Below are 25,301 nucleotides of genomic sequence, written 5' to 3'. Positions count from 1 at the left end.
GATTAATCCTTATATCTATATTAACTGTGTATCTTTACAAAACCAAATGTTGTTGTATAGCAATTGGACAATGCCCTCGTGTTGATCAACTTTGTTTGCTTAGTAGAGCAAATGTAAGAACAAATTGAAGAAGAGAGAAACAATATTTGTTTACTTGCAAGAAAAATAAGTATTTACATTAGTATGTTGTAATACTTATGTACAGAACGAAACTTTTTATCTCATAAACTTATTTCGATACTGCACTTTAATTTATTTGGAAGTGGATGAGGGGCAATCAATTACCAATGATTGATTAGGTCCGTCTCAATATTTAGGCCAGTTGGTTGCCGACTACCTAGGGTGAAGATCCAGAACACTTCTTTAGCAAGGAGGTCCTTCAATCTATCTCCACCTCTTGGCTTCCTTTTTATCTGGTCGATCACAGTCCAGGTGAATGTGCTTATATCCTTATTGTGCTCATCCACAAAGTGTTTAGAGGCTCCAGTGGGTGTTATCCCCCTTTCAATATCATTGAGGTGGGCACGGATCCTCTCCCTGGCTTCCCGGGAGGTGCATCCTATATATTGCTTCTTGCAAGCACTGCATGTAATCATATAGATCACAAAGGTCGATCTACAGTTAGTGCATTGTGATAGTGAGTACACTTTTTGTGTGGCCAAGGATTGAAAAAATTTCCCCGTGATGACAAAGCCGCAGGCCTTGCAGGTACTGTTGCCACATTTATAGTGTCCCTTCTGTGAAAGCCAGGTACTTTGTGGTTTCGGTTTTTTGAGCATTGATGGCGAAATTTGATTGCCAATAGTTATATTTCGTCTTGCTACACAAAAGCAGCCGTCTTTGATGTCATCCTTAAGGAAATCATCTCCCAACAGAATTGGCAAATTTTTACGCAGTATTTTGCAAATTGAATAATACTGCGGACTATAGGTAGTCACAAAGGTAGGCTTTTTTCTAGCTTCCTTTGTTAGTTTTTTGGTCTCAAGTAAGGAATTCCTGTCGAGATGTTTGACATCCTCGAGTGCTTTGTGCACCACTTTGATGTCGTAACCTCGCTCTGACAATCTCTGAATTAGTTTTTCACTTTCTGCCAAAAAGCCATCATCCTCTGAGCAGTTACGCCGGATTCGCAAGAATTGTCCTTTGGCTATTCCATAGCTGGTATGCGGCGGATGATTGCTTTTGGCATGTAAGTAAGTATTGGATGAAATCGGTTTAACGTACAGTGAAGTGACTACTCTGTTTTCCCCTGGGACTCCAGTTAGAACTAAATCCAAAAAGGGAAGTTCATTTTTCTCAAAAGTATAGGTAAAGTGTAATCCCATTTCATTGTTGTTTAAATAATCAACAAACAATTTACTGTCTGGCTGTGTGCCAGACCACACGATTAGGAGGTCATCAATATACCTTTTATATCCAATGATGGATTTGAGGAATGGGTTTTGGTCACTGTAGATGTAACGGTGCTCCCAATAGCCCATGAAGATGTTGGCATAGGCGGGGGCAAATTTGGCCCCCATGGCCGTGCCTCTCTTCTGTAGGTAGTGATCTCCCAAGAACTCAAAGTAGTTGTGTGTCAATGAGAATTTCAATACCTGGAGGATGTAATTCTTCAAGTTAACAGAGTAGTCACTAAAACTGTCGAGCATATAGCACGTAGCTATTAGACCTTGTTCATGTGGGATGGCCGAGTACAGCCCTACCACATCAACAGCCAACCATGACATATGGTCATCCCATTGGCAGGTGCTCAATATGTTTAGTAGGTGTTTGGTGTCTCTTAGAAAAGACGGTAATTTGTAAACCAGTGGTTGTAGTAATGATTCGAGCCAATTGCCCAAATTCTCAAGGAGTGACCCTATTCCTGAAACTATGGGCCGTCCTTTCACCTCCTCCAAGGACTTGTGTACCTTGGGGAGGTGATGGAATATCGGCACCACTGGATGTTTGGTGTTCAGGAAGTCAAAGGTGTCCTCATCGAGTAGGCCTTGGTGCCTACCATCATCTAATAGATCTAATAATAAGGCTCCGAAAAGTCGTGTGGGGTCCCCTGGTAACTTTTCATAGACCTCTTGGTCCTGGAGTTGTCTGTGTGCCTCGGAAATGTAATAGTTTCGATCCAACACAACAACAGACCCCCCTTTATCCGACTGTTTCACTATAATGTCTTCTCTCTTCCGCAGTTTGTGCAGAGCCAATCTTTGACTTCTTGTCAGATTACTTATCGTGGCTTTTTGCTCCCGATCTAGTGCTACCAGATCTTCCTCCATGCGTCGTTGGAACGACTCTAGGGCGGTGCCCCTGCATTGGGTAGGGTAAAAGATAGACTTGGGCTTATAGCCCTTATGGGAGTCAATAGTTGCCTCCTCAGTCAAACCCTCCCTCTCTAATGTGTAGAGGTTTAAAAAATCAGTAGCTTCTGTTATGTTAAAGTAATCATGTTGCGGTGTGGTGTCTGGAGCTCTGGTGTCTATATCCTCAGTGGGGTTGAGTTTATAGAACTTGTTGAGTGTGAGACTGCGGATAAACCTGTTTAAATCTAACAGTGTATTGAAGACATTGAATTTAGTGGATGGTACAAAATTAAGGCCTAAACTAAGTACTTCTTCCTCTGGTTTAGTTAATGGGACACTAGATAAATTAATCACATTTGATCTCTGTATCTGTTGCCCTGCCTGGCTCTCCTTAGTGGGTATTGCTCCCTCTTTTGGGCCTGTCTGAGAATTCCTCTTCCTCCTCCTTCCTCTTGGCCTATTGCCACCTGAAAAACCTGCTGATTAGCCTTAGAATCTATTTTAGGGGTAACCTGTGCTTTTTTGTATTTGTTACCCCTAGGTGGCTTAGGGGGTTCTAACTGACTATTATTAACAACCAGTGCACCCATTGGCTCATATATTTGTGTGGAAGGTATAGTGTCAGGGGGTGGTATATTGACATGGGTCAATTGGGGAGCAGGGGGGACTATATTGGTTGTGGCCATTGGCATCTGGTCTGGTACTCTGCCATCATCTTCTGAGGACTGTTCACTAGTCATAAAATTGACAAAGTCCTGCAGATCGTCATCCTCATTTGATTCAGGATCAGTGTCAGAGAATGAAACCCGTTTCTGGGGCTTGTTTTCTCCCTTTCCCTGGAGCATCTTTTTGTTTCCCGATTTTCTCTTTGGGAATTTTCTTGTTTTCCAGTTGTATACTTTGTGACCTTTGTAGTCCTCCAAATCTCTGGAGTATTTCTTAAATTTAATGTTATCCATTTCCTTCTTAGCTTTATCCACCGTGGATTGTAAGATTCCATCAAGTTTCGGGTAGTCAGGATGGTTCATGAATGTATTGAGGTCCCTCTGTACTTCTTCTATATATTCTCTTGCTTCGGCTAGTTTTTTCTCTTTATGTTGTACAATGAGTGCCATCAGTCGGAGAGAGCATTCTGATAAAATTGTATTCCATTCTTGGATGAACTTGTCGTCAGGAATCAAAAAGGTGGGGTATTTTCTCAGTCGTAAGCCCCTAGGAACCATGGTTAGGGACATATATTTCTCTAGTGAGCGTTTATCCCACCATAATTTGTATTCACTTAACAGGGCCCTCTCCATAGACATGAAGGCATCACTGATATCAATCATATCCAATTTGTTCTCAAAAGTCTCCTCTAGGGAAGGTCTATTGCCCTCAAAGTTAGCAATCGTCTGCATTGAATAATATTGTTGAGCCATGTCTGTTGATCTATTATGGAAGCTTTTATATGGTTATATGTGCTTTTCACTGTCACAGATAAACAACAATAAAAGTCCATGTGACAGTGTTTAAAGATTTTCCTATAAATTTCTAAGGCTTTAAATTAGATTAGCGAGATCTACCCGGAGACTGCTGTAAGTGATTACTTATAATAAGAATGAGGAATTGTGAGTTCAGTCTCATACGGGTAGAGGTTATTTTATTGCTGTTTGGGTGAGCGTGATCTTAGTGGTATATGAGGTTAAGCAAAAGTTGATGAGGTTGTAGAGAGATTTAGTGGCAAAAGTACTTGTATGGATGTAGTACCCGGTAAAAATACGGAATTCAAAATCAGTAGCCTTTTATCGATAGTCAGCTTTGTGAAACATAAAAGGTATTAAATGACAGTCCGTATTATGCGGTACCTGTTAATCCGTTGTGTACTCCACTCCTCTCCCTTCTCCCAGATCTGTCTGCTGGTGCGCTGTACCGCTCTCGGCTCTGTGAGCCCTCAGCGTGTGCCTTGCAGCGTGTGTCCACAGCGTGTGCTTGCAGCGCGTGTCCTCCGTCCGCTGCTGATGACGTCACTCCTTGGTTTCAGCAGCGTGTGTGTTCCGAGCAACGCTCTCCTTCCAAAGAAGTAAATGCCAAAGGAAAACTTTTTGATTCACTGCCAAGCTATGTCCGTAGTAGCGATCTCCATCACTATGGAACTATGGTAAGGCAAAGAAAAAGTCCGGACAGGGAGCTCAAAGCAAAATTGAAAATTTATTAGCACTATATAAAAGCTTCTAAGATATGTGTATCAGACAATGGCTATAATAAACAGCAAGAAAGGGGCTGGGGTGGGCGTCTGACGCGTTTCAGCTCCTTTAGAGCCTTAATCATAGACTGAATACTGCCCTAATGCCCTATTCAAAATAATATAGACTATGCTATCTTGCTATTGGATGGCCTAACTCACCTGTGTTACTTGTGGGTGTATACCTATTAAGGAAAACTACCTGTATGTGGCTGAATACCTTGTGATATAAGAATATGATACTCTAGGTGATTGTTTATTTTTTGTATTAAATCATGTATATGTTTATATCTTTACTGCTGTCAGAGTATAATTCCCTGAAGCATGTTTTTTATATTTTTATTACTCAATTCTTATGTTAGTAATCTTGTTAGTGCCCTATTCACCAATGGACATAGGGTCTCATTAGTTGGCAACTGAAAAGAAAAAGAAAAAAGTAGTAACGTTTCAGCTGATTGAATATTTAAGTTACCAACTGCTTGCTTCTAAGCTGATCGCATTATATGCTAAATGTATGCCAAATTTTACTTGAGGTCATACTTATTAACAGCTTATTATAACGGTAACTGTATTCTACTGTCACTAATTCAAATTAAGTGAATACGGGCTTTTTGTCCTCAATACATGTTAGAGTATTTAAATATTAAAGTAACTTAATGGTGGGTTTATGGTGGCCTCAAAAATGGAGTTATGTTGGTCAGCAAGAGGGCATTTAACCTTTGACAACAACACTCTTAATATTGGATTAATCCTTATATCTATATTAACTGTGTATCTTTACAAAACCAAATGTTGTTGTATAGCAATTGGACAATGCCCTCGTGTTGATCAACTTTGTTTGCTTAGTAGAGCAAATGTAAGAACAAATTGAAGAAGAGAGAAACAATATTTGTTTACTTGCAAGAAAAATAAGTATTTACATTAGTATGTTGTAATACTTATGTACAGAACGAAACTTTTTATCTCATAAACTTATTTCGATACTGCACTTTAATTTATTTGGAAGTGGATGAGGGGCAATCAATTACCAATGATTGATTAGGTCCGTCTCAATATTTAGGCCAGTTGGTTGCCGACTACCTAGGGTGAAGATCCAGAACACTTCTTTAGCAAGGAGGTCCTTCAATCTATCTCCACCTCTTGGCTTCCTTTTTATCTGGTCGATCACAGTCCAGGTGAATGTGCTTATATCCTTATTGTGCTCATCCACAAAGTGTTTAGAGGCTCCAGTGGGTGTTATCCCCCTTTCAATATCATTGAGGTGGGCACGGATCCTCTCCCTGGCTTCCCGGAAGGTGCATCCTATATATTGCTTCTTGCAAGCACTGCATGTAATCATATAGATCACAAAGGTCGATCTACAGTTAGTGCATTGTGATAGTGAGTACACTTTTTGTGTGGCCAAGGATTGAAAAAATTTCCCCGTGATGACAAAGCCGCAGGCCTTGCAGGTACTGTTGCCACATTTATAGTGTCCCTTCTGTGAAAGCCAGGTACTTTGTGGTTTCGGTTTTTTGAGCATTGATGGCGAAATTTGATTGCCAATAGTTATATTTCGTCTTGCTACACAAAAGCAGCCGTCTTTGATGTCATCCTTAAGGAAATCATCTCCCAACAGAATTGGCAAATTTTTACGCAGTATTTTGCAAATTGAATAATACTGCGGACTATAGGTAGTCACAAAGGTAGGCTTTTTTCTAGCTTCCTTTGTTAGTTTTTTGGTCTCAAGTAAGGAATTCCTGTTGAGATGTTTGACATCCTCGAGTGCTTTGTGCACCACTTTGATGTCGTAACCTCGCTCTGACAATCTCTGAATTAGTTTTTCACTTTCTGCCAAAAAGCCATCATCCTCTGAGCAGTTACGCCGGATTCGCAAGAATTGTCCTTTGGCTATTCCATAGCTGGTATGCGGCGGATGATTGCTTTTGGCATGTAAGTAAGTATTGGATGAAATCGGTTTAACGTACAGTGAAGTGACTACTCTGTTTTCCCCTGGGACTCCAGTTAGAACTAAATCCAAAAAGGGAAGTTCATTTTTCTCAAAAGTATAGGTAAAGTGTAATCCCATTTCATTGTTGTTTAAATAATCAACAAACAATTTACTGTCTGGCTGTGTGCCAGACCACACGATTAGGAGGTCATCAATATACCTTTTATATCCAATGATGGATTTGAGGAATGGGTTTTGGTCACTGTAGATGTAACGGTGCTCCCAATAGCCCATGAAGATGTTGGCATAGGCGGGGGCAAATTTGGCCCCCATGGCCGTGCCTCTCTTCTGTAGGTAGTGATCTCCCAAGAACTCAAAGTAGTTGTGTGTCAATGAGAATTTCAATACCTGGAGGATGTAATTCTTCAAGTTAACAGAGTAGTCACTAAAACTGTCGAGCATATAGCACGTAGCTATTAGACCTTGTTCATGTGGGATGGCCGAGTACAGCCCTACCACATCAACAGCCAACCATGACATATGGTCATCCCATTGGCAGGTGCTCAATATGTTTAGTAGGTGTTTGGTGTCTCTTAGAAAAGACGGTAATTTGTAAACCAGTGGTTGTAGTAATGATTCGAGCCAATTGCCCAAATTCTCAAGGAGTGACCCTATTCCTGAAACTATGGGCCGTCCTTTCACCTCCTCCAAGGACTTGTGTACCTTGGGGAGGTGATGGAATATCGGCACCACTGGATGTTTGGTGTTCAGGAAGTCAAAGGTGTCCTCATCGAGTAGGCCTTGGTGCCTACCATCATCTAATAGATCTAATAATAAGGCTCTGAAAAGTCGTGTGGGGTCCCCTGGTAACTTTTCATAGACCTCTTGGTCCTGGAGTTGTCTGTGTGCCTCGGAAATGTAATAGTTTCGATCCAACACAACAACAGACCCCCCTTTATCCGACTGTTTCACTATAATGTCTTCTCTCTTCCGCAGTTTGTGCAGAGCCAATCTTTGACTTCTTGTCAGATTACTTATCGTGGCTTTTTGCTCCCGATCTAGTGCTACCAGATCTTCCTCCATGCGTCGTTGGAACGACTCTAGGGCGGTGCCCCTGCATTGGGTAGGGTAAAAGATAGACTTGGGCTTATAGCCCTTATGGGAGTCAATAGTTGCCTCCTCAGTCAAACCCTCCCTCTCTAATGTGTAGAGGTTTAAAAAATCAGTAGCTTCTGTTATGTTAAAGTAATCATGTTGCGGTGTGGTGTCTGGAGCTCTGGTGTCTATATCCTCAGTGGGGTTGAGTTTATAGAACTTGTTGAGTGTGAGACTGCGGATAAACCTGTTTAAATCTAACAGTGTATTGAAGACATTGAATTTAGTGGATGGTACAAAATTAAGGCCTAAACTAAGTACTTCTTCCTCTGGTTTAGTTAATGGGACACTAGATAAATTAATCACATTTGATCTCTGTATCTGTTGCCCTGCCTGGCTCTCCTTAGTGGGTATTGCTCCCTCTTTTGGGCCTGTCTGAGAATTCCTCTTCCTCCTCCTTCCTCTTGGCCTATTGCCACCTGAAAAACCTGCTGATTAGCCTTAGAATCTATTTTAGGGGTAACCTGTTCTTTTTTGTATTTGTTACCCCTAGGTGGCTTAGGGGGTTCTAACTGACTATTATTAACAACCAGTGCACCCATTGGCTCATATATTTGTGTGGAAGGTATAGTGTCAGGGGGTGGTATATTGACATGGGTCAATTGGGGAGCAGGGGGGACTATATTGGTTGTGGCCATTGGCATCTGGTCTGGTACTCTGCCATCATCTTCTGAGGACTGTTCACTAGTCATAAAATTGACAAAGTCCTGCAGATCGTCATCCTCATTTGATTCAGGATCAGTGTCAGAGAATGAAACCCGTTTCTGGGGCTTGTTTTCTCCCTTTCCCTGGAGCATCTTTTTGTTTCCCGATTTTCTCTTTGGGAATTTTCTTGTTTTCCAGTTGTATACTTTGTGACCTTTGTAGTCCTCCAAATCTCTGGAGTATTTCTTAAATTTAATGTTATCCATTTCCTTCTTAGCTTTATCCACCGTGGATTGTAAGATTCCATCAAGTTTCGGGTAGTCAGGATGGTTCATGAATGTATTGAGGTCCCTCTGTACTTCTTCTATATATTCTCTTGCTTCGGCTAGTTTTTTCTCTTTATGTTGTACAATGAGTGCCATCAGTCGGAGAGAGCATTCTGATAAAATTGTATTCCATTCTTGGATGAACTTGTCGTCAGGAATCAAAAAGGTGGGGTATTTTCTCAGTCGTAAGCCCCTAGGAACCATGGTTAGGGACATATATTTCTCTAGTGAGCGTTTATCCCACCATAATTTGTATTCACTTAACAGGGCCCTCTCCATAGACATGAAGGCATCACTGATATCAATCATATCCAATTTGTTCTCAAAAGTCTCCTCTAGGGAAGGTCTATTGCCCTCAAAGTTAGCAATCGTCTGCATTGAATAATATTGTTGAGCCATGTCTGTTGATCTATTATGGAAGCTTTTATATGGTTATATGTGCTTTTCACTGTCACAGATAAACAACAATAAAAGTCCATGTGACAGTGTTTAAAGATTTTCCTATAAATTTCTAAGGCTTTAAATTAGATTAGCGAGATCTACCCGGAGACTGCTGTAAGTGATTACTTATAATAAGAATGAGGAATTGTGAGTTCAGTCTCATACGGGTAGAGGTTATTTTGTTGCTGTTTGGGTGAGCGTGATCTTAGTGGTATATGAGGTTAAGCAAAAGTTGATGAGGTTGTAGAGAGATTTAGTGGCAAAAGTACTTGTATGGATGTAGTACCCGGTAAAAATACGGAATTCAAAATCAGTAGCCTTTTATCGATAGTCAGCTTTGTGAAACATAAAAGGTATTAAATGACAGTCCGTATTATGCGGTACCTGTTAATCCGTTGTGTACTCCACTCCTCTCCCTTCTCCCAGATCTGTCTGCTGGTGCGCTGTACCGCTCTCGGCTCTGTGAGCCCTCAGCGTGTGCCTTGCAGCGTGTGTCCACAGCGTGTGCTTGCAGCGCGTGTCCTCCGTCCGCTGCTGATGACGTCACTCCTTGGTTTCAGCAGCGTGTGTGTTCCGAGCAACGCTCTCCTTCCAAAGAAGTAAATGCCAAAGGAAAACTTTTTGATTCACTGCCAAGCTATGTCCGTAGTAGCGATCTCCATCACTATGGAACTATGGTAAGGCAAAGAAAAAGTCCGGACAGGGAGCTCAAAGCAAAATTGAAAATTTATTAGCACTATATAAAAGCTTCTAAGATATGTGTATCAGGCAATGGATATAATAAACAGCAAGAAAGGGGCTGGGGTGGGCGTCTGACGCGTTTCAGCTCCTTTAGAGCCTTAATCATAGACTGAATACTGCCCTAATGCCCTATATACCTATTAAGGAAAACTACCTGTATGTGGCTGAATACCTTGTGATATAAGAATATGATACTCTAGGTGATTGTTTATTTTTTGTATTAAATCATGTATATGTTTATATCTTTACTGCTGTCAGAGTATAATTCCCTGAAGCATGTTTTTTATATTTTTATTACTCAATTCTTATGTTAGTAATCTTGTTAGTGCCCTATTCACCAATGGACATAGGGTCTCATTAGTTGGCAACTGAAAAGAAAAAGAAAAAAGTAGTAACGTTTCAGCTGATTGAATATTTAAGTTACCAACTGCTTGCTTCTAAGCTGATCGCATTATATGCTAAATGTATGCCAAATTTTACTTGAGGTCATACTTATTAACAGCTTATTATAACGGTAACTGTATTCTACTGTCACTAATTCAAATTAAGTGAATACGGGCTTTTTGTCCTCAATACATGTTAGAGTATTTAAATATTAAAGTAACTTAATGGTGGGTTTATGGTGGCCTCAAAAATGGAGTTATGTTGGTCAGCAAGAGGGCATTTAACCTTTGACAACAACACTCTTAATATTGGATTAATCCTTATATCTATATTAACTGTGTATCTTTACAAAACCAAATGTTGTTGTATAGCAATTGGACAATGCCCTCGTGTTGATCAACTTTGTTTGCTTAGTAGAGCAAATGTAAGAACAAATTGAAGAAGAGAGAAACAATATTTGTTTACTTGCAAGAAAAATAAGTATTTACATTAGTATGTTGTAATACTTATGTACAGAACGAAACTTTTTATCTCATAAACTTATTTCGATACTGCACTTTAATTTATTTGGAAGTGGATGAGGGGCAATCAATTACCAATGATTGATTAGGTCCGTCTCAATATTTAGGCCAGTTGGTTGCCGACTACCTAGGGTGAAGATCCAGAACACTTCTTTAGCAAGGAGGTCCTTCAATCTATCTCCACCTCTTGGCTTCCTTTTTATCTGGTCGATCACAGTCCAGGTGAATGTGCTTATATCCTTATTGTGCTCATCCACAAAGTGTTTAGAGGCTCCAGTGGGTGTTATCCCCCTTTCAATATCATTGAGGTGGGCACGGATCCTCTCCCTGGCTTCCCGGAAGGTGCATCCTATATATTGCTTCTTGCAAGCACTGCATGTAATCATATAGATCACAAAGGTCGATCTACAGTTAGTGCATTGTGATAGTGAGTACACTTTTTGTGTGGCCAAGGATTGAAAAAATTTCCCCGTGATGACAAAGCCGCAGGCCTTGCAGGTACTGTTGCCACATTTATAGTGTCCCTTCTGTGAAAGCCAGGTACTTTGTGGTTTCGGTTTTTTGAGCATTGATGGCGAAATTTGATTGCCAATAGTTATATTTCGTCTTGCTACACAAAAGCAGCCGTCTTTGATGTCATCCTTAAGGAAATCATCTCCCAACAGAATTGGCAAATTTTTACGCAGTATTTTGCAAATTGAATAATACTGCGGACTATAGGTAGTCACAAAGGTAGGCTTTTTTCTAGCTTCCTGTTAGTTTTTTGGTCTCAAGTAAGGAATTCCTGTTGAGATGTTTGACATCCTCGAGTGCTTTGTGCACCACTTTGATGTCGTAACCTCGCTCTGACAATCTCTGAATTAGTTTTTCACTTTCTGCCAAAAAGCCATCATCCTCTGAGCAGTTACGCCGGATTCGCAAGAATTGTCCTTTGGCTATTCCATAGCTGGTATGCGGCGGATGATTGCTTTTGGCATGTAAGTAAGTATTGGATGAAATCGGTTTAACGTACAGTGAAGTGACTACTCTGTTTTCCCCTGGGACTCCAGTTAGAACTAAATCCAAAAAGGGAAGTTCATTTTTCTCAAAAGTATAGGTAAAGTGTAATCCCATTTCATTGTTGTTTAAATAATCAACAAACAATTTACTGTCTGGCTGTGTGCCAGACCACACGATTAGGAGGTCATCAATATACCTTTTATATCCAATGATGGATTTGAGGAATGGGTTTTGGTCACTGTAGATGTAACGGTGCTCCCAATAGCCCATGAAGATGTTGGCATAAGCGGGGGCAAATTTGGCCCCCATGGCCGTGCCTCTCTTCTGTAGGTAGTGATCTCCCAAGAACTCAAAGTAGTTGTGTGTCAATGAGAATTTCAATACCTGGAGGATGTAATTCTTCAAGTTAACAGAGTAGTCACTAAAACTGTCGAGCATATAGCACGTAGCTATTAGACCTTGTTCATGTGGGATGGCCGAGTACAGCCCTACCACATCAACAGCCAACCATGACATATGGTCATCCCATTGGCAGGTGCTCAATATGTTTAGTAGGTGTTTGGTGTCTCTTAGAAAAGACGGTAATTTGTAAACCAGTGGTTGTAGTAATGATTCGAGCCAATTGCCCAAATTCTCAAGGAGTGACCCTATTCCTGAAACTATGGGCCGTCCTTTCACCTCCTCCAAGGACTTGTGTATACAGTATATATATATAGGAATATCTATTTACAAATACTTAGAACATATTTCCCTATGTGCCGAACATTGGAATGTTATATATTTACAGTAAATACACAATATAACACTTTATTAAATATGAATATTGCATAAATATGTTTTTACATGTTTTCATCTACTTATATAGTTAGTCTATATATGTATACATATGTATTTAGGTGTTTATATGTGTCTGTAAATACATGTATACGCATATAAATACATATGTACACATATATAAATACATACATATCCATATTTAGAGATGTATATGTATCTATCTCAATGTTAAAGCCCTTTGCCTGCCTTTTTTTTCTAACATCTGAGACCTCATTTATTTGAGCCCATATAACTTTTGTGTGCAATAGTTTTATAAATAATTTTTATTAGATTGTGTTATTATAAGTGTAAGTGTACTTTGTAATGTATTTTTGATGTGCTTTGTGACACTTTTATGTTTTTCAAAACAGTTAACCACAGCTCTGAGGATGCACTAACCTGATGATCGTTAATTTAACCTGCGCGCAATCGCAAAAACGTTTGTGCTTCACTCGTAATCTGACCCCAAATTGGCAATTTCACTTATTGATTAGAATAGGTTTGAAATCAAATTTAAAAAAACCCCACAAGAACTTCTATGTAATGATTTTGGTAACTTTTCTGACAGACTGGAATGAGGGGGCCAATGTTGATAATTGTTAGCTGGGAAAATGTATTCTATAAAACTATTATTATTATTAATAATAATAATAATAATAATAATGACACTTGTTTTAGAATAGTAAAAAAAAAGCTAAAGTGAATAATTCTGGTATATTTACTATTTACTGTCCAAGAATGCCAATGCAAAATTGAATGGCAGAAAGCATTGGGAGAAGGGACAAAAAAACTTTGACATCTTACAATAAACACCATTTTGAAACCCATATTTTTTGTCAAATCAATGACCTAAAGTTTGTGAAACAGAAGAAACCATGGCAAAGCTTCATTTTCACACACCAGTTTGTTTTGTCTTCCTAAAAAGAACAGCTGTATTTTGTGCATTGTATTCAATGGAAGAATTCAGTTCCCAGAGCTATACTTGTAGGTTAATAGCTTTTCCATTTTCATTGTTATTGCTTAATAATCCATACCTTTGCTGCAATGAACCAGTAGTCGTGGGCTAATCAAAATGGAAGAGCTTTCGTAATTCTTTGATGATGGGCGGTGGTAGCGGGCATGGACTGGTATTGTAGATATGAAGCAATGCTTGCAAGCAGGATCAGCGTTGGCATATACCAATGCAGTAAATCCTGTGGAGAGGTACTCAGGAGCTTCTAAATCCACCGCCTTCAGCAATAGAACCTGCAGGAGATTAGACTCATTTACAATCTAAATTATTCATCATCTTGTTACTGTTCATCAGTCCAGATTTAGTTTCATCTCAGTGCTAAATGCAAGACAAAATAATATGGTGCATTTCAATTTTGAGTACAAACATTTATGCAATATACTTGTACTAGCAAAATGATTCTATTAAAAGCAATCACTGTTTTCATTGAGAGTTTTTACTGTGCATGTGCACTGAAGCATATATAGATATGTTCCATGCATTAGTTTTTTTAAACAGAGCATCTCATCAGAGAGCTGGTAGTACGTTGTATTAGGACTCATTTTACATTATTAAGGCACTGTTAGCTGTCTGTGCAGAAATACTGTTTAAAATGCTGGTGCATGAGGAATATTTAGATTCTTTATATACATATGCACATTAAACGCTCTCACAGAAAACAGTGATAGATTTTACTAGAAGCATTTATGCTGAATCATGTGTATAGCAAAAATGTTTCTATTCAAAATTAACATTTTCTGATGTGCATTTAAACTTAGAATGAAATGTCCCTATAACCTTTAAACATGCACATACTTGAGATTAGTTTGAATATAAATTAAATAAAAATACTAGAAGATCATTGTACAGGTAGAAAACCCTTTATCCAAACTGCTGGGGACCTGGAAAAGGTTTGGATTTCGGAATAGTTTGGATTTTGGAATATTTGTATCTCAGTTCGGAGAGGGCCTAGAACCAAGTGTAAACAACAATGTCATTTAGGCAATATTTAAATGTCATAATACAGCTTATATATGTAACTAAAGGTAATTTTATATAATTTTTTAAATACTTTTGTGTCCCACGGGCAGGGAAAGTAGTAATTTTGTATCATTTTATTAAAAATATTAGTGAAAACGTTTGGATTTTGGAATTCTGGATTTGGGAATATGTACCTGTAATTGTTTCTAACCCATACCTCTGTCAGATTGTGCTGCTGTAAGGAGGACAGCTGATATGGATCTACAAATAGTCCAGATGGAATACTTTCCTGGAATATTATCCTACAGTCATTATCTTCTGCCAAATCATGAATTTCCAGTCTTGTTATCAAGTTTCTAAAAGAAAGGAAATATACTTTATTTATTTTGCATATTGTACAGTTATGTACAGGGATACTGAGGGTTCTAACTCAGTGTAAACATACAATCTATGGTATCTGGAGATATTAGCTATGTAATAACATAACATCTGCACAAGTCCAATCAATACATATGACATTACATACTCTCTCTTTAAGAGATAATGTCCTATTGTAACTATACCTTTAAACCTTAACTCTGCCTATCCTGCAATCACCCTTTTTAAGGCAAACCTCCTTAACACTCATTGCTTAAATATAGCAAGCTGTAAGGTGTTAACTTGGACTTACTCTTAATTAGTATGTTTCAGAACCTATCTCCTATTATTCAACTTCAGTTGGAGTCCTTTCTCTGGATCAAGTTATCCGCAACCTCCTTTGTACCGAATAATACTCTCCTTGCTATCACACATAATACTTCCTCTCCCTATTTGCCAAGGTTCTTCCGATAATCTCATAATGGACCGATTGCTCTCCAGCTGACTCAGAGCTTCCTACGTCATCAGCCAACAACTACTGCTACATTCACTAGCTAACAGCGGACCGGCAGCGGCTCTCCGTCGCTTTCACACTCTAATTGCTGACGCTCTCCTATACCGGATTCATCGATGCTTCTGGCGTTACTTGCATCATCTGAAAAGCAAGTACTCTCCTAATGGAGTCCCTATTTTTCTCAGACATACCTTTGCATGCGGTTGAATTGTATATATACTTACCTCATATCTATGCTGCACTTATTGATTCTCTCCTAACAGAGTCCCTCTTCCTCTCAGTATTACCTATGCATGGGCCTAGATTGTAAATATATATATACTTGATATTGATTCGAACTTATTGCTACTCATCTTATGATTTAACCTATAAATCTCCAGCTGACTCAGAGGAACAGATTCCTTGCTCACATATCAGAAATGACCTTGATCTGATCATTCATTCTCTCATGCTGTGAGAAGAGAACAACAGGTTTTCTCTAAATCTCATTCATACCAAAACGCTGCTAAGTTGATCCATTCAGTTCATTAACCCATTGTGAACTGTCTCAACAGGTAGCCACATTCAAATTACAGTTACAGATAAACCTCATCTATAATTAACTTATTTTAACTAATAGCTAAATTTAGTTAAGGGCATTGCACATAAGTAGTATGTGATTTACTTAAAAATATGGTTGACTAATAGTTAATTTCATATATATATATTTTATATTATGTACATATTACTAGCAATAGCCCCTTATTTTTAACTATAAAACAATGAAAATAAAAAAGTACCCTCTCGCTATTAGTGACAAATACCTCTGTGCATTTCAGTCTCCCATGGGTCCCTAGTTTTTGAGGGATGGCATTTTTTTTATAATATATAATGTTTTTAAGGTGTGACTAGTACCTCTGTAAATGCTTCTGGTGAGGCTGTAAATATGAAATTAAGATACAGAAACCGAATGTTGTCATTTCCCACTGCAAACCTATTAAAGCAATGATGTGAGGCAGCCTTTGGAACCTGCAGATAAGCATCTTGTGGAGTGATGTGGTCAGTAAGGAGGGATCAAAAGAATGACTTCCAAAGTGGTTCCATCCTGAATTTTGCTACAAATACAAGCTTGTTTATTGTTATCAGTTATTTGTAGAGCACCAACAAATTCCTTGTTTAACGACATATTTTTTTGGCAAGCAGGAACAGATGGATGTAAAATCTATAAATTATGAATTATCTGAATATCTTTGAGACTGAGAAGCTTGGAAATGTAAAGTAAATACTATTTATGTGTTCCTGATTTGTAAGAACTGAAGATGACAGAAACGTACGTGGTTTTGCACTGGACAGCTCATGCATTGGATCTAGCGCACATTCTATATCGAAATATTGCACCCACACTCACATATTACAAGTTAAAAGTAAACAGGATCACAGGAGCGCAAATTTGCGCTCCCCAGGATAGCACAATTGTAGACCTTGCATAAAGGGATAGGGGTAAAACAAAAAAGTTGCACCAAACATAACATATATACATTAAAATAAAGTGTTAAACTCATATATACACTAGCTAATAAAAATTATAAATATAAATCTTAAAAAATATATATATTGAAAATAATCACCCCCCTTGAAAATAAACACGTTGCTGCTTTGCAGCCTGAAATAAAGACAGACACAGTTTTTGTTTATCCAGTTGTAATTACTCAGTGCACGCACCTTATAACATTCAAGTAAAAGATAAAACACCAACATGTCAGACAAAAATAAAGACAATTCAAAAAACAGAATCACTGAGTTGGAAAAAGGATCACCCCCTTGTGTCAGTATTTTGTTAAACCACCTTTTGCTTTAATTACAGCCTTTAGTATGTTGGGATATGTCTTTACTAACTTTACACATTTAGGCCTAGATTTAGAGTTTGGCGTTAGCCGTGAAAACCAGCGTTAGAGGCTCCTAACGCTGGTTTTAGGCTACCTCCGGTATTTGGAGTCATTAAAAAAAGGGTCTAACGCTCACTTTTCAGCCGCGACTTTTCCATACCGCAGATCCCCTTACGTAAATTGCGTATCCTATCTTTTCAATGGGATTTTTCTAACTCCGGTATTTAGAGTCGTGTCTGAAGTGAGCGTTAGACATCTAACGACAAAACTCCAGCCGCAGGAAAAAAGTCAGTAGTTAAGAGCTTTCTGGGCTAACGCCGGTTCATAAAGCTCTTAACTACTGTACTGTAAAGTACACTAACACCCATAAACTACCTATGTACCCCTAAACCGAAGTCCCCCCACATCGCCGCTCACCGCTATTCTAATAAATGTATTAACCCCTAAAGCTAAGTCTAACCCTAACACTAACACCCCCCTATCAGAATATTCCTATCTTAATTCCGATTGGCTGATAGAATCCTATCAGCCAATCGGAATTCGAGGGACGCCATCTTGGATGACGTCATTTAAAGGAACCGTCATTCGTCGTTCAGTCGTCGGCCAGGATGGATGTTCCGCGTCGGAGGTCTTCAGGATCCTGCCGCTCCGCTCTGGATGGATGACCATAGAAGATCCCGCTTGGATGAAGACTTCAATCGGATGGAAGACCTCTTCTGCCCCGCTTGGATGAAGACTTCAGCCGGATCATGGACCTCTTCAGCCCCCCGCTTGGGCTTGGATCAGGACATCGGAAGAGCTCTTCTGGATCGATCGGTGAACCTGGTATGGTGAAGATAAGGTAGGAAGATCTTCAGGGGCTTAGTGTTATGTTTATTTAAGGGGGGTTTGGGTTAGATTAGGGGTATGTGGGTGGTGGGTTGTAATGTTGGGGGGGGGTATTGTATGTTTTTTTTACAGGCAAAAGAGCTGAACTTCTTGGGGCATGCCCCGCAAAGGGCCCTGTTCAGGGCTGGTAAGGTAAAAGAGCTTTGAACTTTAGTAATTTAGAATAGGGTAGGGCATTTTTTTATTTTGGGGGGCTTTGTTATTTTATTAGGGGGCTTAGAGTAGGTGTAATTAGTTTAAAATTGTTGTAATATTTTTCTTATGTTTGTAAATATTTTTTAATTTTTTGTAACTTAGTTCTTTTTTATTTTTTGTACTTTAGATAGTTTATTTCATTGTAGTTATTTGTAGGTATTGTATTTAATTTATTTATTGATAGTGTAGTGTTAGGTTTAATTGTAGATAATTATAGGTATTTTATTTAATTAATTTATTGATAGTGTAGTGTTAGGTTTAATTGTAACTTAGGTTAGGATTTATTTTACAGGTAATTTTGTAATTATTTTAACTATTTTAGCTATTAAATAGTTCTTAAGTATTTAATAGCTATTGTACCTGGTTAAAATAAATACAAAGTTACCTGTAAAATAAATATTAATCCTAAAATAGCTATAATATAATTATAATTTATATTGTAGCTATATTAGGATTTATTTTACAGGTAAGTATTTAGCTTTAAATAGGAATAATTTATTTAATAAGAGTTAATTAATTTTGTTAGATTAAAATTATATTTAACTTAGGGGGGTGTTAGTTTTAGACTTAGCTTTAGGGGTTAATACATTTATTAGAATAGCGGTGAGCTCCAGTCGGCAGATTAGGGGTTAATAATTGAAGTTAGGTGTCGGAGATGTTAGGGAGGGCAGATTAGGGGTTAATACTATTTATTATAGGGTTAGTGAGGCGGATTAGGGGTTAATAACTTTATTATAGTAGCGCTCAGGTCCGGTCGGCAGATTAGGGGTTAATAAGTGTAGGCAGGTGGAGGCGACGTTGTTGGGGGCAGATAAGGGGTTAATAAATATAATATAGGGGTCGACGGTGTTAGGGGCAGCAGATTAGGAGTACATAGGGATAATGCAAGTAGCGGCGGTTTACGTAGCGGCTGATTAGGGGTTAATAAGAATATGCAGGTGTCAGCGATAGCGGGGGCGGCAGAATAGGGGTTAATAAGTGTAAGGTTAGGGGTGTTTAGACTCGGGGTACATGTTAGAGTGTTAGGTGCAGACGTAGGAAGTGTTTCCGCATAGCAAACAATGGGGCTGTGTTAGGAGCTGAACGCGGCTTTTTTGCAGGTGTTAGGTTTTTTTTCAGCTCAAACAGCCCCATTGTATTCTATGGGGGAATCGTGCACGAGCACGTTTTTGAGGCTGGCCGCTTGCATAAGCAACTCTGGTATCGAGAGTTGAAGCTGCGTTAAATATGCTCTACGCTCCTTTTTTGGAGCCTAACGCAGCCTTTATGTGGACTCTCAATACCAGAGTTATTTTTATGGTGCGGCCAGAAAAAAGCCGGCGTTAGCTTTTCGGGTCTTTACCGACAAAACTCTAAATCTAGCCGTTAGACTGTGCAATATTTGCCCACTTTTCTTTGCAGAACTGCTCCAGTTCCGTTACATTTGATGGTGACCGTTTCTGGACTGCAGTCTTCCAGTCATGCCACAGATATTCAATGGGGTTTGAGTCTCGGCTCTGACTAGGCCATGCAAGGACATTCACCTTTTTCTCCTTCAACCACTGTGTGGTCATTTTTGCGGTGTGCTTTGGGTCATTGTCATGTTGGAAGGTAAACCTTCTTCCCATTGACAACTTCCTGGCAGAGGTCCTCAAGAATTTGACGGTATTTTGCCCCATCCATTATTCTTTATATCCTGACAAGTGCTCCAGTGCCTGCTGCAGAGAAACACCACCAAAACAGGATATTACCTCCATGCTTTACTATAGGTATGCTGTTATTTGGATGGTGAGCTGTATTGGATTTCCTCCAGACATAATTCAATTTTAGTCTCATCTGACCATAACACCTTTTTCCATGTGGCCACAGAATCTCCAAGGTGAGTTATGGCAAAGCTCAGTCGTGACTACATGTGGCCTGTCTTGAGGAGTGGCTTTTTTCTTGCAACCCTCCCATACAAGCCACATTTTTGGAGAATTTGTGATATTGTTTTCTTGTATCCATCTCCTGACTTGTGCCTGTCCACAATTTTATCCAGGAGCTCTGTTGACAGTTGCACTCCAACTGAGATACTCCAGGAAAGCTCTTTTCATGCTGAGCTAATCAATATGCCCACAGCTGATCGCAGTTGAAGGTCAAATGGCTTTGTGTGTGCCATTAAGAAGGTGATTAGCTACACCTGATTGAGTTTACAAGTAATTTTAGGAGGGGGCGATCCTTTTTCCAACTTAGTGATTCTGTTTTTGAATTGTCTTTATTATTATTATTATTATTATTTATTTTTAATATTAACAGATCAATATATATATCAATTTATTGTTTTCAATACATTCTAGTATCATCATTTTATTTTCTCCATATGAGTGGTCATGTTCTTAAAATATAACAGCATATAAATCACAGAGCAGAAGGTTGGTCTGCAGCACACTGTAAAACAGAGGGGGCGCAGTGCACGCCCGTTCAATAGAGAAACGGAGCATTGAGAAGCTTAAAGCTTTATTTAAAGGGACAGTCAAGTCCAAAAAAACTTTTATGTTTCAAATAGGGCATGTAATTTTAAACAACTTTCAAATTTACTTTTATCACGAATTTTGCTTTGTTCTCTTGGTTGAAAGCTAAACCTAGGAGGTTTATATGGTAATTTCTTAAACCTTGAAGGCCGCCTCTAATCTAAATGCATTTTGATAGTTTTTCACCACTAGAGGGCATTAGTTCACGTGTTTCATATAGATAACATTGAGCTCATGCATGTAAATTTACCATGGAGACAGCTCTGATTGGCTAAAATGCAAGTCTGTCAAAAGAACTGAAATAAGGGGGCAGCCTGCTGAGGCTTAGATACAAGGTAATTACAGAGGTAAAAGATGTATAATTATAACTGTGTTGGTTATTCCAAACTGGGGAATTGGTAATTAAGGGATTATCTATCTTTTAAAAAAACAAAAATTCTGGTGTTGACTGTGCCTTTAAAAAGACAATGGCACAGTCTCTGTAGTATAAGGCTTTTCTGGTGTTAGCAGAACTCTTCCAATTAAGCTCTCAACATTACTAGTCTATAATAAAAGTGCTTGGTTCTGGTAATTTACTTCTTTTCCTGGATGGTCTCTTCTTCCAGTAATGCCGAGCGCACTCCCAGTTTCTTTAACTCATCCACAAGGACTCCGTTCTGGTGCATCTGAAGTAAAATGTCACATCCTCCGACGAACTCCCCGTTTAAATATACCTGTGCGATGGTCGGACAGATTGCATAATTCTTTATTCCTTGCCTGAGGTCCTGGTCCTCCAGTACATTGTAGGCAGCGTAGTACTCGACACCATGCATCCACAGGATCTGCACTACAGCATTATTGAAGCCGCACATGGGCTGAGCCGGGGTGCCCTTGATAAACACCACCACCTTGTCCTTCTTTACCAAACTCGCTAAGTGTTCCCAGGAAGAGGTATTCTGACTTCCCCATCTGCGGCCAAATACGTCCGCCGCAGTGCCTTGGTTATTGCCCCGGCACAAGAGAGTCGCGGATAATCTGTACAGAGACGCACTCATGATTGCTAGACCTTCAAATCAGACTTTTTTTTGTCTGACATGTTAGTGTTATATATTTCACTTGGATGTTTTAAGTTGCACTGAGTAATTACAACTGGGTAAACAAAAAACGTGTCTGTCTTTATTTCAGGCTGCAAAGCAACAAAATGTGATAATTTTCAAGGGGGTGATTATTTTCAATACCCACTGTATATGTGTGTGTTAAAAGGTATATGGTTTATGACAAGGTAATTGAAAGGAAAGCACAAATCCAAGAAGAGGCATACTGCAGCCAGAAAACCTGAATCCACACAGGCTTAAAGGTTCCAAAATGTAATTTGCAAAAGTTAAAAGCATATTACAGCATAGTTAGCACAGACAATACAGACAATGTTTAGAAAACATTAATATAAGTCTTAGACAGTAATCCTCATTTTTGTCCCTTTTGATAAAAGATCGGATCACTTTTGGATCCTTGATTTGGATATGAGAGAAAAGAATAGGGATACTATTGATTTGTAGAAATTTAAAGGCCAAAACCAGACTTTCTGGTATGTTATTAAGACTAAAATATATTACTCCCTGCTCAGACATAGGTCAAATAGGAAGGGACTTATAAACGATGATGAAAGAAGTATGGGAATGCAGAAGCAAAGGACCAAAATGTATGTTTAAATTTGAGTATAAGGGATATAAGCCGTGTATAGGGTTTGCGTTAATTCCCCATATTGAGTGCAGTGCTGAGTAAGTGGATTCTAAACCTTATAAACATGAACAATATAATCATTGTAAACAATAAGGATGCGGACATATAGGCTAAGACAGTTTCATATTCCCCTTATAACAATCAATATGTGGTTAGTTTCCATAAGAAATAGATACATAGGGGGGTAGTTATCAACGTGTCTACTTTTCCTGCCTTCGCCGGCCCAATACGCCCGCCTAAGCTCGCCTCACATCGCCGCCGCGGACCTGCAGAAATTCGCCTAAGTTATCAAAAAAGCTGTCAAAAAGCCGCGCACCAAGTACGGGGCGATGAGCAGCGGACTGTGAGAGTTATCACTCATCCGATCTCGCTGCTCTTCGGCTTTTTTACAGCTTTCTTGCTAGCCTGTCACTAAGCACCCACACTAAACTACACTGTTCTACCCCATATACCGGCGCCCCAGGAGCCCCCCGCAACTAAATAAAGTTACTAACCCCTAAACCGCCACTCCTAGACCCCGCCGCAACTCTTATAAATGTATTAACCCCTAAACCGCCACTCCCGGACACCGCTGCCACCTACATTATACCTAGTAACCCCTATCCTGCCCCCCTATACCGTCGCCCTCTATAATAAAGTTATTAACCCCTAGCCTGCTGATCCCGCACCTCGCCGCAACTAAATAAATAGTTTAACCCCTAAAACGCCGCTCCCTGACCCCGCCGCAACCTATATTAAATTTATTAACCCCTATCCTGCCCCCCCTACACCGTCACCACCTATAATAAATTTATTAACCCCTATCCTGCCCCCCACTACACCGCCGCCACTGTAATAAAATTATTAACCCCTAAACCTAAGTCTAACACTAACCCTAACACCCCCCTAACTTAAATATTAATTAAATAAATCTAAATAATATTTCTATTATGAACTAAATTAATTCTATTTAAAACTAAATACTTACCTTTAAAATAAACCCTAATATAGCTACAATATAAATAATAATTATATTGTAGCTATCTTAGGATTTATTTTTATTTTACAGGCAAATTTCAATTTATTTTAACTAGGTACAATAGCTATTAAATAGTTATTAACTATTTAATAGCTTACCTAGCTAAAATAAAGAGAAATTAACCTGTAAAATAAAAACTAACCTAAGTTACAATTACACCTAACACTACACTATACTTAAATAAATTATTCCTATTTAAAACTAAATACTTACCTGTAAAATAAACCCTAAGATAGCTACAATATAATTAATAATTACATTGTAGCTATCTTAGGATTTATATTTATTTTACAGGTAACTTTGTATTTATTTTAGCTAGTTGGAATAGTTATTAAATAGTTATTAACTATTTAATAACTACCTAGCTAAAAGAAATACAAAATTACCTGTAAAATAAATCCTAACCTAAGTTACAATTAAACCTAACACTACACTATCATTAAATTAATTAAATACATTAACTACAAATAACTACAATTAAATACAATTACATAAACTAACTAAAGTACAAAAAATAAAAAAAGCTAAGTTACAAAAAATAAAAAAAATAGGTTACAAACATTTTAAAAATATTACAACAATTTTAAGCTACTTACACCTAATCTAAGCCCCCTAATAAAATAACAAACCCCCCAAAATAAAAAAATGCCCTACCCTATTCTAAATTAAAAAAGTTCAAAGCTCTTTTACCTTACCAGCCCTTAAAAGGGCCTTTTGTGGGGCATGCCCCAAAAAATTCAGCTCTTTTGCCTGTAAAAGAAAAATACAACCCCCCCCAACATTAAAACCCACCACCCACATACCCCTAATCTAACCCAAACCCCCCTTAAAATAACCTAACACTAATCCCCTGAAGATCATCCTACCTTGAGTCGTCTTCACTCAGCCGAGCAGCGATGGAACCGAAGAGGAGACCCGGAGCGGCAGAAGTTATCCTCCAAGCGGCGCTGAAGAAATCTTCCATCAGATGAAGTGATCCTCCAAGCGGCGCTGAAGAAGTCTTCCATCCGGGCGATGTCATCTTCCAAGAGGCGCTGAAGAAGTCTTCTATCCGGGCGATGTCATCTTCCAAGCGGGGTCTTCAATCTTCATCCCGCCGATGCGGAACATCCTTCTTTACCGACGGACTACCGACGAATGAAGGCTCCTTTAAGGGACGTCATCCAAGATGGCGTCCCTTCAATTCCGATTGGCTGATAGGATTCTATCAGCCAATCGGAATTAAGGTAGGAAAAATCTGATTGGCTGATTGAATCAGCCAATCAGATTCAAGTTCAATCCGATTGGCTGATCCAATCAGCCAATCAGATTGAGCTCGCATTCTATTGGCTGATTGGAACAGCCAATAGAATGCGAGCTCAATCTGATTGGCTGATAGAATCCTATCAGCCAATCGGGTTTGTCTTTGCATCCCAAACAATTTTCCTGGCAGTTGTGGCTGAAATTTTAGTTGGTCTACCTGACCGTGGTTTGGTTTCAACAGAACCACTCATTTTCCACTTCATGAGTTCATTCCACTTTAGAGTTTGAACACTGCTGATTGGCATTCTCGATTCCTTGTATATCTTTTTATATCCCTTTTCTGTTTTATACAGTTCAACTACCTTTTCCCGCAGATCCTTTGACAATTATTTTGTTTTCCCCATAACTCAGAATCCAGAAACGTCAGTGCAGCACTGGATAAAAGATGCAAGGGTCTGTTAGGAGTCCTGAAACTCATTGACCTTTTATACACACACACACACTAATTACAAGCAAACAGATCACAAGTGAGGATGGTTACCTTTAATAGCCATTCAAACCCCTTTGTG

At 39.0% G+C, this 25,301-nt stretch overlaps 2 protein-coding genes across 6 annotated transcripts in view; both read right to left on the bottom strand.

Annotated features, from left to right (window-relative positions):
• PIGX (phosphatidylinositol glycan anchor biosynthesis class X) overlaps nucleotides 1–25,301 on the bottom strand; it is a 102,328-nt gene that overhangs the window by 43,950 nt on the left and 33,077 nt on the right. For all 5 annotated transcript variants that reach the window (XM_053709804.1, XM_053709803.1, XM_053709805.1 and 2 more), the window contains exons 4-5: nucleotides 14,663–14,801; nucleotides 13,508–13,718 (exon numbers count right to left, since the gene is read on the bottom strand). In XM_053709804.1, coding sequence (XP_053565779.1) covers nucleotides 13,508–13,718; nucleotides 14,663–14,801 — 350 coding nt within the window. The remainder of the gene's footprint in view (nucleotides 1–13,507; nucleotides 13,719–14,662; nucleotides 14,802–25,301) is intronic.
• On the bottom strand, nucleotides 21,230–21,787 carry LOC128656107 (glutaredoxin-related protein 5, mitochondrial-like). The gene has a single exon (XM_053709808.1). The coding sequence runs from the start codon at nucleotides 21,785–21,787 to the stop codon at nucleotides 21,326–21,328; it is 462 nt and encodes a 153-aa protein (XP_053565783.1). The 3' UTR covers nucleotides 21,230–21,325.

The sequence above is a fragment of the Bombina bombina genome, chromosome 4, assembly GCF_027579735.1.
Source record: "Bombina bombina isolate aBomBom1 chromosome 4, aBomBom1.pri, whole genome shotgun sequence".
Classification (NCBI taxonomy): Eukaryota; Metazoa; Chordata; class Amphibia; order Anura; family Bombinatoridae; genus Bombina; species Bombina bombina.
This window is presented reverse-complemented; position numbering and strand designations above follow the sequence as displayed.

What these genes read in the sequence shown, in the direction of transcription:
- LOC128656107 (XM_053709808.1), bottom strand. Translation starts at nt 21,787, where the DNA reads ATGAGTGCGTCTCTGTACAGATTATCCGCGACTCTCTTGTGCCGGGGC.